The 16,591-nt window shown below is 39.5% G+C and overlaps 1 protein-coding gene across 2 annotated transcripts in view; it reads left to right on the forward strand.

The window, feature by feature from the left end:
* Positions 1–16,591, forward strand: part of GALNT5 (polypeptide N-acetylgalactosaminyltransferase 5) — a 42,947-nt gene that overhangs the window by 2,661 nt on the left and 23,695 nt on the right. For both annotated transcript variants that reach the window (XR_002339066.1, XM_021075050.1), the window contains exons 2-3: positions 10,891–11,057; positions 12,684–12,803. Coding sequence is in view for 1 of the 2 variants with exons in the window: in XM_021075050.1 (XP_020930709.1) it covers positions 10,891–11,057; positions 12,684–12,803 (287 nt within the window). In the remaining variant the exon portion in view is untranslated. The remainder of the gene's footprint in view (positions 1–10,890; positions 11,058–12,683; positions 12,804–16,591) is intronic.

Raw genomic sequence — 16,591 nt, forward strand, 5'->3', positions numbered from 1 at the left:
CAGCCAATAAGTAGGCAACACCTGCAGGACATACAAAGTAGAATATTTTATATTTCTAGAGTTTCACCATTTATGAGGCAACTGCATACAGATCACATGAACTTCACAAGAGCCCTACAAAGAAGGCTGCTGATATTATGGGTTCAAATTAACAAGGGCACTCAGAAATTGTGTCACTTCCCCAAGGCAGCACGTCTCTAAAGCTGCCCAATGAGAAACCTCATGAACCAGTTTTTAAAGAATTAAATTCTTCTATCACCAGAAAGTAGGTCAAGTCCAAGTATTTGTTCTGATTCAAATATAGTTGGTTCCTAGTTCTTTGGGGCTCACTCATAAGTGAGGGTACCTTATAGAAATCCATTCATTACCCATTAGTTGATATGTGTGCCTTGATATTCCATTCCTGAGCCAAACAATATTTGTCAAGAAGTTAGAATTAGGGAATGGAAAAATTCAGACTTAGCACGTGTGGTATGTAAACAAGGGTCCTGTTTGGCTTGTGGAAAGAAGACTCTTCTTTGTGATATGAGTAGTCTGTATTAGTAGGAGGAAGGCAGATAGAGATGTGCCTATGTTCATGTTGGTAAGGGGATCCCCTTTGGTGTGATGCTAGCCATTTTCAGTTCTCTCAGTCACTGACAGATGGCTATCAGGTACTCATCACCTGCTTAGACCAAGCACTATGCCATTTGTGTTCCTCCCTGGGGAAGCCCACAGCCTTGAGGAGAACACAATACACACAAAATAAAGAAGAAGAAACAGAGGTCCTGGGAAATTTTATTGTCTGCAGTCATAGAGCTAGTAATTATGAAGTATTAAAAGTTATGCTGTTCTGTTTATTTTCCATCTCTGGCTAATTACCACTGAAAAGGATCCCAAAAGTTTTGTTGGACAAGTGCTGATATGAAATACTGTATATAACATATATCACATATATCAATGATATATATATATATATATATATATATATCACAATATTACTACATATATACACTATGCATGGCATATCCAAATATGCCAGTATATGGAATACACTATAAATGTCATACTATGCATGACATACTACTATACACACACTATATAGTATCTACTACATGGCCATATACTACTTAGGCTAACTTTGAGCACAAAATGCCAGAGAATGAAGTAGTACAGTAGCCATATTTTAACATCTCTTCCGTGGACTGGCAGATGGCTCTGGAGCTTGGGGAACAATCAGACACTGCACAGAAACCCAGGCTGCAATTCCAAACTAGAGAAAGGGCAATTGTTTGTGGGCCAAAGAAAGTAATCATGAATTATCATCCATGTGATTTATCAAAGGCTTAATGGCTCCTGGTGCTTATTAGTGTCTGAAATTTAGTCTTTTAAAGTTAAGAGTTGCTGCCCAGGAAAGTCAAGGTCAGGCTCTGTCTTCTGAAGGAGCCTGTCTTGACTCCAGGAGAAAGTGACACGTGTGCTTGAGAGGATGAGTCAGATAGCATGTGGCTAGGCCCCCTCCCTCTTATCACACAACCCACCTTGGCTAAATATAGGAGCCCTTGGCAAGCTGCCTACCTGATGCTCTGCTCCACCAATGGGATGGAAGTGACAGTTTAGCCACCAAGGATCCGATGTATAGAATGCCTTTCATGTTATTCTTATGGGAAAGAGAATAAATCATTTTTCTTTTCTTTTACCAAACTCTGTGGCTACAAATATATGCACATTATGTATTCATGTGGGAAAAGTTTGGAGGATAATACAAATGAAAAATATTTGATTCATCAGTTTGGCATAATTTGAAGTTTTCTTACTTTTATTTATTTATTTTTTGACCTTGCTTGAATAGTGTATGAAATGCTTGTAAGAACACACACTATAAGGTTTTTTAAGATAATAAATTTTAAAAGTCACCATAGGGGAAAATTGTTATAGAATATAATAAGAATGTGTTTGTGTGGGTATGTGTGTGAGAGAGAGAAAGGAAGGAAGGAAGGAATAAAGAGAGAGAGAGAAGAATCTCTAAGAAGGCAGAAGCTGCAATAATAACCCACTGATGCCTTTAAATTTTAAGAGTGCTAGGGAATACCCCCCTTACTGTTTTTTGTTTTTTTTTTTTTTTTTTTTCCCCAAACCTACCTTTATGTTGATGAACACAGTGACTGGTGTATCACAACTGGTGATTGAATATACATTGTACCAAAACAAGGATAAAAATTACAGATTTGCTAGTACATTTATTTAAATTTGGTTCCCCTCAGTAAGGATAGTAAGCAGTTACTTCTATCTTAAGGATGACTTAACTGATATGCTAGGCTGGAGCTGACATAAAGATGGAGAGGAGAGAAGCAGGCTTCCCAGGACAACATCGCCTGCTCTTGTTCTAAAATTAAACTCTCTTTTCCAAAACTCCTCTTCCCTCCTTTTCTCCTGAGTTCAAAAGAACCATTTCTAAGAAGTTGAAATGCAGTCAGTCTTTTCTAAAATCACAAAAACTCCTTTCTGCCATCAGCACTATTCCCAAGGTCCTTTTCAGGGCCACCCAGGTCTCTGCCCCTTGCGGTGTGGTTATCATTTGCTGCTTGTGACCTGCTCTTCCATGTGGGCCCTTCAGCAAAAGGAAAGTTGGCCTCATTATCTTTCTCTGAACATCATGTTCATTACTGTCACTGATGTTTTCCTTAACTGGTCCCTTCCCACAGTCTTGCACCATTCTCAATACACACACATAGGTTTTTCTAAAACATGGTCCTGTCCACTGGAAATGCAGGGCAGTTCTACCTAAAGAAGTCTGTCCTGTGACCTGTAACTAGAATGAAGATGGAATTCCAAAAACTAAATTATTTTTAGAGTGCACTTTCTGAATATGCAGGTAGAGAAAAATGACTCAAAGAAATGTTTGCTGCCAGCATTTAGTTTTTCAGTGGACAATAAGAATTACAGCAAGCTCTTCTAGCACCGCCTCATCCTATGGTCTTAGCTGACTGCTTAATCTAATACTTTGATTTGCCTATAGTACTCTCGCAAGCCCCTCAATAAAGCAATTAAAATTCTCTTAGATCAGAGCTGGAACTGGCACCAATAATTTGATTCCTTCCTACGCAGTTAAAGAGAGTTTTCTTTTGGCACATAGGAAAAGCAAAAGATAGCACCATGTGTTTGCCACAAGCCAGTCTAAATTACCTTTTGCAGAACCTTAATTTCCACCTCTGCCCTACCCTCCCAATCCTAGCGAGGTCAAAAACCACAGGTAATGAATTACTGGAGGTGGAGCTAGAAGACAGAAAATAAACTGACCACATAGTCTTCCAAACAGGCTTCTAAATGTGTAGCAGGATGGGAGAAAAGAGCAACAGTTAAGTGAAGTTCAATTTCCTTAGTTTTATATAGGATTACTATTTTAATGGGTAAAATGAGACAGCTTTTGTGACTAATAGTGATAGGAGAATATTATCTAAAATTGACTGGGGAGGCAATGAGACCTCCCTGAGAAACCAAACAAGGGCACGGGGAAAAAAAACTCACAAGATAGATTTTAAAGGGTTATTTCCTCCTTTGGCTCTTCTGAGTGTATACCATGCAGTGTTGCTTTTGAATTGTGTGTCTGTACGCATTCATGTACATTTGTGTGTTTGTGTGCCTTAAAACACAGGGTGCTATTTCACTAAAAAATTATATCAGAGAGCTAGAAATATAAAGCAAAATTAGTTTACAAGCTGCAGGCTAGACCATAACAAAACAGAGGTTAAATGTAGCCAAAAGAGGGAGTTCCCACTGCGACTCAGTGGTAATAAACCTGACTAATATCCATGAGGATGCTGGTTCGATCCCTGGCCTCACTCAGTGGGTTAAGGATCCTAAGGATCCTAAGGTTCCAGCATTGCTGTGAGGGAGGTGTAGGTTGCACACAAGGTTTAAATCTGGTTTTGCTGTGGCTGTGGCATAGGCTGGCAGCTGCAGCTCCGATTGTACCTCTAGACTGGGAAACTCCATATGCCATGGGTGTGGCCCTAAAAAGACAAAGACAAAAAAGAAAGACACAAAAAAATGTCAAAAGATGATTACAGACCTTTCCACAGTTTTACTTATCACACTGTTCCTCTCTAAGGGAATAATACAGAGAAAGTTGATCAGAGAACATAAAACATTCTTCTGCTACTAATTCAAAGAGAAGAAAATAGTTAAACGGTGCCTAATTAACGGAAAATTGAGAAACATTAAAGCAAATCAGTGACGTTGTCTCCTAAATGCTACTAAAGACCTACAAATATTTATGGGAGAGAGGAATTAGTAAATGTAGAAATTTGAGCCTGTTTACACTTCTTTTTTACACACCTAATCCAGGGCCCAGTTTAACCATCATAAAACTATTTATCAAGTTCTTGTGGCAACTTCCTGTTGGGCTGTTCTGGGTGACCCATTTAGAACAGAGCCTCTCAAGAAAGGAACATTTTTTGCTCAAGGGTCAGAACATTTGGGGGGAAATAGCAATGTTTAGAAGCTCTGTTTTGTTGTTTGCTATCAGAATGAAAGGAGCTTTTTAGAAAGGAGCTTTTTAGAGTCCCCTCTATGTGTAAAAAGTAAACTATGTTATTCTAAACTAAAATATCTTCTAAGTTGTCTCCACTTCTGAAATGCTGGTATCTGGGTATATGTGAGAAGGAGCAATGCAGAGGAACTTTGTATCAAAAAGGTATTATGACTTAGTATTTACGAGCCTGTTCATTTTGTTCAAAAACCATTCCTCAAGGCAACTACTACCACCATCCTGTCTTTACCTAGAGAGAAGCTGAGACTTAAAGAGGAAGCTGAGGTTTCAGATGGCAGCAGATTAATTCAGATGTGGCCATTCATTTCATTCCACGTCTATTTGTTCATTGCCTCTTATGAGGTGGGAAGCTGGGACTTTTCATCTTCCACGTTCATCATCTCATTTGATCCATGCAAAAGCCATGCCAAATTGATAGAGTGCTACAGATGAGGAAAAAAGCACAGGGAAAGGTAACTTGCTCCAGGACTCACAACTCATGAGTGGCATGGGTGGGATCCAACACTCAGTCTTCTACTTTTGCCTCACTAAGTAATAATTCTACACCAGGCTGGCTCTCTCCCCAACACACCTGCTCTGCCCTCATAGAGAGCATCATCACCTCTACCTCTCCTGGGTTGGCCAAGGCTCTGTGAATAAGGGGAATCTCTTCTTTGCTAAGCATCATCCAAAAGGTGCTTATTTTTATTCCAGGCAGCGATTTTGTGTGTGTGTGTGTGTGTGTGTGTGTTTAAATTCTAACCAATCCTCACAGCAACACTCATATATGATTTACATCTCTCATATGATTTACAGCTGATAAAGGTGAGGCTTTAAAAAAATAAATGATAGATCTGGTGTCCCAGCAAGCTAGTAGCAGATTTGCGATTCAAAAGAAACTTCCGACTCCTAATTCTAGAGCTCTTTCCATGAGATATAGCTCCCCCTTTGTTTCCTTATAATCATATAACTTCAGCAGAAATTAAAACGTCTGTCTTCCTTATACGTGAGGCAGTGAGTGCATGGTCAGAGGTATGTGAGAGGCATTAGTTTTGCATGGCAGGTACCTTGTCAGGGAGAAAACTGATAGGAGGTCATTTTCTATACAGTAGTAAGCAAAGGTTATTCTTTAAAACTGTCCAACAGCCACAGCTCAGCCATGGACAAATACCTCTGGGCTCCTACCTATTCTGCAATCTAACACCTGAGCATAATTTCTGCCTTCAAGTTGAGTAATGCAAAATGTTCTTTGGAAGCACAGTGAACTACTGTGGCAAAGAAGAAGAAGGCTGAGCCTGGCCTCGGAAAGGGCAGAAGTGTTTGTGTTGTGACCAGAGGGTTAGAGACGTGGGGAAAGGAGATAAAAAGAATGATCCACTGAGGAGTTCCCATTGTGGCTCAGTGATAATGAACCCGACTAATACCCATTAGGACACAGATTCAATCCCTGGCCTTGCTCAGTGGGTTAAGTATCCAACATTGCCTTGAGCTGTGGTATAGGTTTCAGACGCAGCTCAGATCCCCAGTTGCAATGGCTGTGGCGTAGGCTGGCGGCTGCAGCTCCAATTTGACCCCTAGTCTGAGAACTTCCATATGCTATGGGTGTGGCCCTAAAGAGACCAAAAAAAAAAAAAAAAACGATCCCCTGAGAAACTGAAGAGATCTGACATGGGGTGAAGGGAGAAGTGAGGGTGAAATGAGACCGTAAAAGTAAGCAGAGTCCAGATCATGCAGTACCTTGCTGTGGTTCTTCTAAGAACAAGTGGGAAAACGTCCAAAGATTTAAAGACCCAAACAACAATTAAATTGATTTTTCTCAGGAGTCTCATGACCCAGAGGGAAGCACTTATGGGTGAATGAGGCTAAAATTGCAGAGAGTCACAGAATGTTAATACTAGATGACATTTCAAATGAGGTCTAATCCTATCCCTCATGTTACAGAGAAGTCTGAGGAAGGGAAAGGACTCACCCAAGGTCACAGGCCCTGGGAGGAACAGAACCACCCCCCTCCAGGTGCCCTAACCTCCACCCAGAACTATTTCTGCCACATCACACCACCTCCTGCTCCTCCCTCTCCCCTCCAAACCTCACTCTGACAGCTGCCTCCTCAAAATAGACTATTGTTGATGTGGTGAGTGTTGATGCTGGTGGTTTATGTTTCTAAGCTTGAGTCCAATAGCTTTGATTGGGTATAAAGTTTCCTCGGGAACCATGGCTCTAGGCTTTGGAGTAGGGGTGCTGAGTGTGACTGAAATCTTTCAACTTAGTCATCAGGTGATTCTGACTAAATGTCAGGGGTGGTCTACTCTAGAAAGAATAAAACATAAAAGTAAAGTCTTATATAACTATGCCCTCTTATCAGTGAGAAGAAAAGAAGCCCCAATAACTCTAAGGCCTTAGAGAAAAGAATATAATTCCGGACAGAGCTCCTCAGCTAGACACTCCATCCTCTCTCTCTGATCCTTTGGAAGATACTGGAGCTCGGGGAGGGAAGGCCCCCAAAGGCTCACAGCGAGGCAGTAGTTGAATTGCAAATACAAACTGAGAAAATATTCTCCTCGACCTTCTGTTCAAAACTGAGAACACTGAGACTTGACCCACATAGTAAGTTATGACTGTTTTGGAATAAAATGAAAAATTCATAGACATAAGGGAAGATTATCAGTCCTTCAATCTTCTGATTTAAAACCTTCTTTATTCGATAGGCTACATTCAAACCAGGTTTGTGGCTGAGCTTTTCAGCACATACAAGCCAAGAAGGCAAAAACACATCCCTTTCTGTGTACCTGGGTAATGATGAGCCCTTGATAGATTTGGATTAAAAGACTGTCTGGGAAAAGGGCAGCGTGCATGTGAACATGTGCTTTGTGGGTAATCATAGGACCACGCACGGGTTTTGTTTTTTTTTTTTTTTAACCATGGAGCTTACAAAGTATTTTTATCCCCATTATCTCATCAAATCTTTACAGGCATTCTGTGATGAAGGCATTGTAATCTTCATCCTAAAAGGGAGGAAACAGGTTCTGGAAATTTATGTGACTTGCCACTGTCTTGCAGCCAAGTAATATCAGAAAAGTCTCAATACTTGGTCCTGGGTCATCTTCTTCAAGCCCAGGCTCTCTGCCCCACCACAGCATGTACCAGTTGTGTGCAGGACACTGGAACTGCCATGTTAGAGTTCCCTTTTGTTTTTAGTACCTGGAATGACAACAGTAATCTAAGTCTAGACTTCCCCCAAACAAACAGACTGGGTTAATTTTAAGTATAGCACAGGGCCTATATAAAAACCTCATTTGTGTAATAAATAGGCATATAGAAGGCAAAAAGTATTTCTTAACCTCAAAAAAGATTATAAACCCAGAAATATCTCCATTTAAGTTAGATTTTGCTTGAGCTGCTGTTTCTCCTTCCAATGTAGCCGGAAAGTTTCTAATGAGCAAACTGGAGGAAAGGAAATCTGCTTCACTTGGGTCCGTGTAGGATAACTTCAAACAGTTTTCACCACCTGTTAGAAGAAGACGGCAGTCGGTAGGTAAGACTGATGCCAGAGTTAATAAGGCTGAAATCTTTTCTGGTCCAGCTTACTGTGCCTCTGGACAAAACAAGCACGCCAGGTTTTCTAGACACCTGGAAACACATTTAACTTGTTTCATAATGCAAGAAACCAGGGACCTATAAATGTCAGAGTGGCCTGACATCTCAGCCACCCAAATCAAGACACATTCTGAGACTTTGTATTAGAAATCTCTCAAAGCTCCTGTGTTTCTCATCCACACCTTTGTACGTGGCCCCCTTTTCCAGGCATCAATACGATCTGTGTGACATAATCGCCCACAGGGTCAATTTCAGTTAACTCTTTAAATGCATCTAAAATATATACTTGTCCAAACTGGCAGAGGTACTATTGCCTGGGATAGAAATCCATATGTGGATCTTGTGAAAACCTTCATGATCTACCCATATGGATTCCGAACAGGGAAATTAAGGCATCATGACAGGAGGAGAGGAATAAAGAAGCAGATATTCGGTGACGGGAGGTCCCCAAATCTCTCAGCTCTCTGAGCATTCTTTCAACCTCCAATTTCAGACTGGTTAATGTTACTTCTTAGAACTCTCTTCTACAAGAGACCCCAATCTACTGATTTATACTCTGAGAAGATCCATCTGTGTTAACCTGCTTATTAACTCTCCCCTATGTATTTTCATGCGTAACTAGATGTTTGTAAAGTTGACCAAATTTTAATAATAAAGCAACTCTAGGACTTCATAGCTAAGACTTACTGATTAAGATGGCTTAGGCAGAAGTTGTGCAGCTGACCCTTCTGTCTTAGAATTGATTTTTTTTTTCAGGACCAAATGTAAACAGCATTGAAGTGTGAAAGGTACATTTCCCATTCATTTACACTATAAAATTAAAGATGAGGGAGTAGAGGAGGTCACTAAAGTTTTCTATACACTTTTCACTCAGGCTGAAAAACTCTGCTTAGTTTTACGTTCTCTTTCCCAATGTAGAGCCCAAGACAGAATATTTAACCATACTACCCCAGGACCTTCAAATCCCTCTACCACTTTTCTTTCTACCTCATTTTTTCTAATGAACCCTAGACCTGGATTAAACTATTTGTTCACACTCCCATATACATCCTTTCTAGTGAATGATGCTGGATAGGACTTTCAACTTCTCAGGCTTCAGTTTGCTTTATTTGAAGAATATATAATAGTATGTATTTCAAGTAGTTGTTTAAAGACTGAATTTAACCATGTGCATAATAGTATTGTACCAACTGTTAAGTGCCATGCAAATGTCTTTTTTTCTTATGGATTTTACTCATATCTATTTATCTTTTTAGAATTTTTTATTAAAGTTTAATTGATGTACAATGTAGTGCCAATTTCTGCTGTACAGAAAAGTGACTCAGTCATACATATATACACACTCTTTTTCTCATATTATCTTCCATCATATTCTATCCCAAGAGATTGGATATAGTATCTATCATGTATATTTCTTATTTACCAACTAAACACAGCATATTTATGTTGTCTGGCAGAAGTGCCTGCTTCCACAAAATGCCACATCTGCTGCCAGCTGTTTATATTCTTGTGAATTTAAGTCTTCTTGAATAGTTATTTCTGGAGACAAACTGGATCAGAGCTTGGGTCCCTACTCTGCCATTTACCAGCAGGGAAATCATGGACTAGTCTCCCCATGATTTCAATTGTTCTTCTATAAAAAGGGGAAGAGATGCTGTTGGTTTGAGATTTAAAATGAAATAAAGCAGAAAGCCAATAATATTTCTTTATGATCATCATAATTTAATTATTACATCACTAAGAATAACTTGTTAGAAAGATGGCAGATACTATTTGTAAGGTTCCACCGGGTACCATCCTGTGAAGAGTCACACAGGCAGGAGAGGGAAGAATGCCAGCAGTGAGGCAGGATGCACTTCAGGGCATGGAGAAAACCCAGGACCAATTACAACCCGCCTGAATACCAACTCCCACTGTGGCCATGTTCTCATTTCCATGCCAGCAAAATGATTTCAATTGTGGCTACTCTGTAGTGCAAGAGTCTCAGCAAGGACCCCTTAAATAGATAGGAAAGCTAGAGTTTAACTATTATATACAATATATATGTTTATATATATATATATATATATATATATATATTCATAAATACATCACATGCGGTGGGAAAAAAAATTTCTTTGGCACTTGGCAGAAGCCAATTGGGAAGACACTCATAAACTACTGGGTGATATTAAATGGTTTAATGAGGATTAAGTAACATTAAATAAGAGAATAGGTATGTTCTCCTGTGGGATATAACCTAATTAGGATAGCAATAGCCACCATTTGGTGAATTCCTATGCCCAGAAACTGTGCTAGACTTTGTATGTGCATTTTCACTAAGCCATAAATCTCTGTTCAATAAGAGCGATGACCTCATTTTACCGATGAAGAAACTGAGGTACAGAGAGATTGAGTAAGGTATCAATAGACACAGATCTGAGAAATACTGGTGGGGGCTTCAAAATAGTATCTTAATATCTTGCAAATCCCAAGTCCTTTCCACTACGGGGTGATGCGTCCACAGAAGGTTCTCATGTCTTACATCACTAGTTCCCTTAGAGCAACAACTGTTACTGGGTATTCTTCCTCTGCTCTCTTATTTTGTTCATACTTCTCCCCCCAAAAAAGAACATGAGAAAATCATCATATATATATATGGTGGGTGGTTGGATATAGACAGGCAAGTGTGTGTGTGTGTGTGTGTGTGTGTGTGTGTGTGTACACACTTACATTCTGTGAGTTCTAAAACCATTTTGTGGGCCTTGTTGGCAAATCCTTTGTGCTCTGTTTGCATTCTGGCCCAGGTGTGCAGACCAGCTAGTTCACAATAAGCTCCCAACCACCAGTGTCATCATGTGCTTTGTGGATGAGGTGTGGTCTACTCTCCTAAGGTCTGTTCACAGTGTCCTCAACCGATCTCCTCCACACCTCATCAAGGAGATTCTTCTGGTGGATGACTTCAGCACCAAAGGTAAGAAAACGACTCCCGGAATAACAAAGTTTGATATGTGGCAAAAGCAGTTTGGATAGATGGTGAAATTACAGGGTAATTTGATAAAACACAAATATTTTACAAATGCCCAATCATTATTTCACATTGTGCCTTAGAGGTACAAGCCCAAATGCCTGCTGGTCACGGAAAGTCAACTCTACCACGCATGACCTTGTTGAGTCAGCCGCCGTGCCTCAGACTTCCCTTCCGCTGTGACTTCTCTGCCATGTAAGAGTGATTTTTCTAACTATAGCTCCCTGGAGATGAGCACTTTGAAGTTCCAGAGATGAGAAGATGTTCTCCACAATTGCACAAACACCTTTTAATGGGATCTAACAAGCAAAGGCTTTGCATTTCCTGGGATACTATTCCTACTAGCAGTAACTAGAGTTATACTCCGTAGAAAACAATAAAGTGGAAGGACTATGGCTTCTTGCTTGAGAGAAAAGCATATTACATGTTCAATTAAGTATTGAAAAGACAAATTGCCAAGGGGACCAGAAAGATGAGGTTCCAACAGAGTTCAAAGGGCGAATCCACCATTGTCTTCACTTGTGTTTTTGCGTATTGCAGTAAAAATCTCTCTCTTTGGACTGTCAAATGATTTAAGTATATAAGTGGTCACAGGACCACCAGAGGTCCTGTGACCACCACATTAGAAATACCCAAATTGCATCCCACTTCAGAAAAATTAGAAAATAGCAAAGAGATAGCAACCTTAATAAAACAGCTTATCCTTGATCATGACCACAAGGACAGGAGCCAGTTTTCTCAGCCTCTAAGTGCCTACCAGGATCACCCTGAGCCCCAGGACCAGTGAGATATCTAAGGAAAGCTGGTTGAAAAATTTAAAAAGTGGCTTTAAAAGCATAAACAGAAACAGCATCTAGTTACCAAGCAGATAGTAGTCCTTTTAGGAATGGCCTATTCTGATTTTGTAGGACCCAAAGCTTCTATGGGGCCTCTTTAAGAAAAAGAATATACAACTAGTAGAAAAATGAGTAGCAGAAGTATTGATAGAAACTATTCCTACCTGGGATACGTCAATAGCTTAACTATACATACAAGTGACTCAAAGCTACACAAATATACCCCACAAAACCCCCAAAAGAGGGAGAGTGAATGAGTGAGAGAGAGTGAAAAAATAGGTGTGAGGGGATTGTCATAGTAGGAAGTCTCAGTGGTCCTAGCCAGTTGTGGTTGCAATATCTTTCTTTTACAAATTATTCAATTTGCATACAATGCTTAGTCTCTTTTCCAGGTCTTAGTAGGGGTGTTTACAAGGGGAAAATATTATGCAGAAACCTGAGCTTTATTTATCTCAAGGCAAATTTGTACCTATTCTGACAAATACGCAGAAAACTGAGCCCTCCTCTCAGTCACTTGGCTATACTGAAAAGACAGATTAAGATTTTGGAAAACAGACATCTTAGAGTGTTGAACCCAGACAAAAATCCATCCAAGAAAATGGTATCATGGCTCAAAAAATAAATAGCAGTGACTATTATAAATGTCATAGTTTTAGGTTTTGGAATCTGATGTGGAAGATACTATCTAGATCTCATTAATCGAAGTGTTTCCTTGCCTCTCCTCACCCTGATCTAGACTACCTAAAAGATAACTTGGATAAATACATGTCTCAGTTTCCAAAAGTTCGGATTCTTCGCCTCAAAGAGAGACATGGCTTAATAAGAGCCAGGCTGGCAGGGGCACAGATTGCAACAGGTAAGAAGCTGCTGATTTTTTGTTTTAGTTACATTTTTTATTTTAGTTTAGTTTTTTTCCAAATATACAGCAAATTTCAAATAATAGCACAGTGAACACTCATATAGCCCATCATTTCATTCCACCAACTTTTAACTTTTTACAGTTATGTTCTTAATCTCACACATACACAGACATATTTATATATACACACTTTTTTTGTTGTTTTGTTTGTTTGTTTGTTTGTTTTTAGGGCCGCACCTGAAGATATGGATGTTTCCAGGCTAGGAGTCAAATCAAGCTGCAGCTACCAGCCTACACCATAGCCACAGCAACACAGGATCTGAGCTGTCTGTGACCTACACCATAGCTCATGGCAACCCTTGATCCTTAACTCACTGAGAAGGGCCAGAGATCAAACCCACATTCTCATGGATACTAGTCCGGTTCATTACCACTGAGTCACAATAGGAACTTCTCACTGTTATCTTATAGGATATGTATTTTTCATGAATAATATATAGAATTCTACTGCATAGGTGGTGGGAATTGTGAACTTCTTATTGCTTCAAATCAAGAGGCACATGATGTCATGTTGTACCATCGTGAGCGATACTAATTTTAAGCGGTTGGTTAAGAGGTTGACAGCTAGAGTTTTCCTTTGGGAGTAGGAAGTAATTTGTGACGCTACTTTGATTCATGTGAATATTCTGTTTCCTCACAACATCCAATCCATTGATGGTTGTTGCTTGGATTAATTATTATGCTGAGGGAGGCAATTTTTTTCTAAATCTCTCATTGCTTTCTTTCTGACTGGCATTCAACTTGTAAAAAAGACATCTCTCTTTTTCTTTCTGTCTCTCTCTCCCCTCCCTCCTTCTTTTACTTCCTCCTTTCTAACCCCTGTCATGAACCCATCATGATGGATCTATGCCTTAGAAAATTCAATGTGTAGATTATCAGCATTAGTTAGTATTATTATTTGTATTCATATTTTCTGTGTGTGCTCAAACCTTCTAAAATTTGACCACTAGGAACTCCTTCAAGCCTGTGATTTTTTTGACCTGACCCCATCTGTCTTGAGAACTTCAGAATTAATTCTCTCCTCCCTGACTTTTGTCTGTTCCTCCAATTGCCCTGTCTTTCTGAAGAGCAGTGTAATTTTTTCCTCACCTCTTTTTAGTGGATGGGTTTTGGTGGGTGAATGGAAGAAGGTAAATCTCCCATAAGTATTTTAAAAGTAGCATCAAACATTTTGGTTCATTTTCACATCCTCTCTGGAAGGACCTGTAGGTACCATTCTGAACATTTTCTATACTAATTGATTTAATCCTTACAATAACTCTACAAAGTAGGTACAAACATTTTCCTTTTTTACAGATGAGAATAAGGAGACACATTGAGGTTATAACTTATTCTCCCAGCTAGTAAATGGTAGAGTCAGGATTAGAACAGAGAAATCTTGGCTCTAGAATCTACACTCATTTCTACTACATTTTGCTGTTTCTAAACTGTTAACCACCACGCTTGTCACAGCATTGCAGTCTTCCTCCAGTTTGGATTCAAGAATTGCCTGATGGTGAATTATCTGCTCACCTGAGTTTGACTTCCTTGTTCCAAATTTGGAACACTTCTTATCCCATGGGTTTGCTAACAAATTTCCTCTCTATAATGGAAACTTTAAATTGACAACAAAGACATCACACCAAAATTACCACTGCAGTGACAGCTAAAATTCTTAACTATGGATGGCATTTGGAAAAATTAAATGAAATTCTCCATTTGATTTCCTTCAGAAAGTAAAATTATCCACAAATGATACAAAAATAGAATAGTCAAGAAATAGTCCAAGTGGGTAACTTTAGAACTGAGAGCTGGGTGAAGAACATTCCCAGGCAAAAGGAACAAGAAATGCAAATGTCCTGATGTAGAAACAAGCTCTGTATATTCAAGTTAAAGAAAGAAGTTTATTTTGGCTGATGGGTGCTGACCATGGAGGGAGTGGTAAGAGATTTATTTGGGGAGAAAAGCCAAGGCAGGGTTTTATAAAGTTTTCTGAGTCCCTTAAGAAATGCAGGCTTTATTTTTGGTATATTGTGAAGCCAATGAAGGGCATTAAAAAGGAGAATAAAATTATCTGACTTGCATTTTAAAAGCTTATTCTGCTTGTTTTGCAGAGAATGGACATTAGGAAATCAAAGAGGAGGTAGGAAGACCAATTAGGAGGTTATTGTAACTGTTTAAGTACCAGAGAGCTACCAGAGCAGATGGAGGAAGTAGTCAGATTTAGAATTACTGTGGACATGGAGCCTATAGGACTTGCCATCAGACAAGATGTGAAGAGAGTGATAATGAGAGAAGTCAAAAAAGAACCCTAGGATTGGAATCTGAACAACTTGGTGGGCGGTGGGGCTATAACCAGAGGAACAGGTTTGGGACTGCAATTGAGTTCTGATTTTATCCACGTAAGTTTGAGATGAAAATGAGACATCATGTAGGAAAAGCTGATGAATACAGGAACAAAAATGTGCTGCTTATAAAAAATGTCTCTCTACCTGCATGGAGCACAGAACATGCTGGTAATGATCTCTGGAACAGCCAGTGTCAGACAACAGGAGAGGCTGCCTTCAGGAGTATGATGAGTCAGAGCTATTACCATTGGCTCTGTTACTCACAGTTACAGCCATAAAATAATTTCTTTGAATTTAGTAAATCCAAATGTAAAAGTGTAAATTTGTTTCTCAGTCATTCTTTAACACCCTTGAACACATTAGCTCAGTTTTAGTTTAGCAACTTTCAAATCCTTTTAACCATGACCTCCATAGATTCTAATATCTTCTTTTCTATTTTATTTATCTTTTTATACTCTAGCCAATCCCACTAAAATGTTTTAGTGACTCACTAAGTGTCACAACTCTGAAAAACCCTAGTGAGGTGCACCTTAATTGCTTGCAGCTCTCTAGCAGAGAGTGGCTTCCCAAACAATCACAGAAGAACTTTTTTTTCTCTAATTTCCACTTTTTGTGGTCCCTTTTATAAATGATAATAAAAAATGGATTACCTAAAAGAGAAAAGGGAAAAATACATAGCTATATACACAATTATGTATACATATAATGCATATAGATACATGCATAATTTTATACACATATATATACACACATAAAACACACATATATATGGAGTTCCCGTCGTGGCGCAGTGGTTAATGAATCCGACTAGGAACCAGGAGGTTGTTGGTTTGATCCCTGCCCTTGCTCAGTGGGTTAACGATCCGGCGTTGCTGTGAGCTGTGGTGTAGGTTGCAGACGCGGCTCGGATCCCGCGTTGCTGTGGCTCTGGCATAGGCTGGTGGCTACGGCTCCGATTGGACCCCTAGCCTGGGAATCTCCATACGCTGTGGGAGCGGCCTAAGAAATAGCAAAAAGACAAAACAAACAAACAAACAAACAAAAACACACACATATATGAAATACACAAAATAAATTAACAAATTACTCTAGCAAACTGCTATAAAGTTTCAAAACATTTGTTCTCAATTTCTGTCCCTATCTTCCTATAGATGGCAGTGTCTATGGCTCACATACATCATTAATGGAGGGCTGAAGCCTAGGTCTGGAAAGAAGCAGAAATGTCTGATTTTTTTTTTTTTAATGGCCACACCTACAGCATATGGAAGTTCCTGGGCCGCAGTCAAATCAAGACCCAGTTGGGGCCTGTGTCATAGCCATGGCAACACTAAATCTGTGCCATATCTGGGAGCTACACTGCAGCCTGTGGCATTGCCAGATCCCTAACCCACTGAGTAA

The sequence above is a fragment of the Sus scrofa genome, chromosome 15 (assembly GCF_000003025.6).
Source record: "Sus scrofa isolate TJ Tabasco breed Duroc chromosome 15, Sscrofa11.1, whole genome shotgun sequence".
NCBI classification, from domain to species: domain Eukaryota; kingdom Metazoa; phylum Chordata; class Mammalia; order Artiodactyla; family Suidae; genus Sus; species Sus scrofa.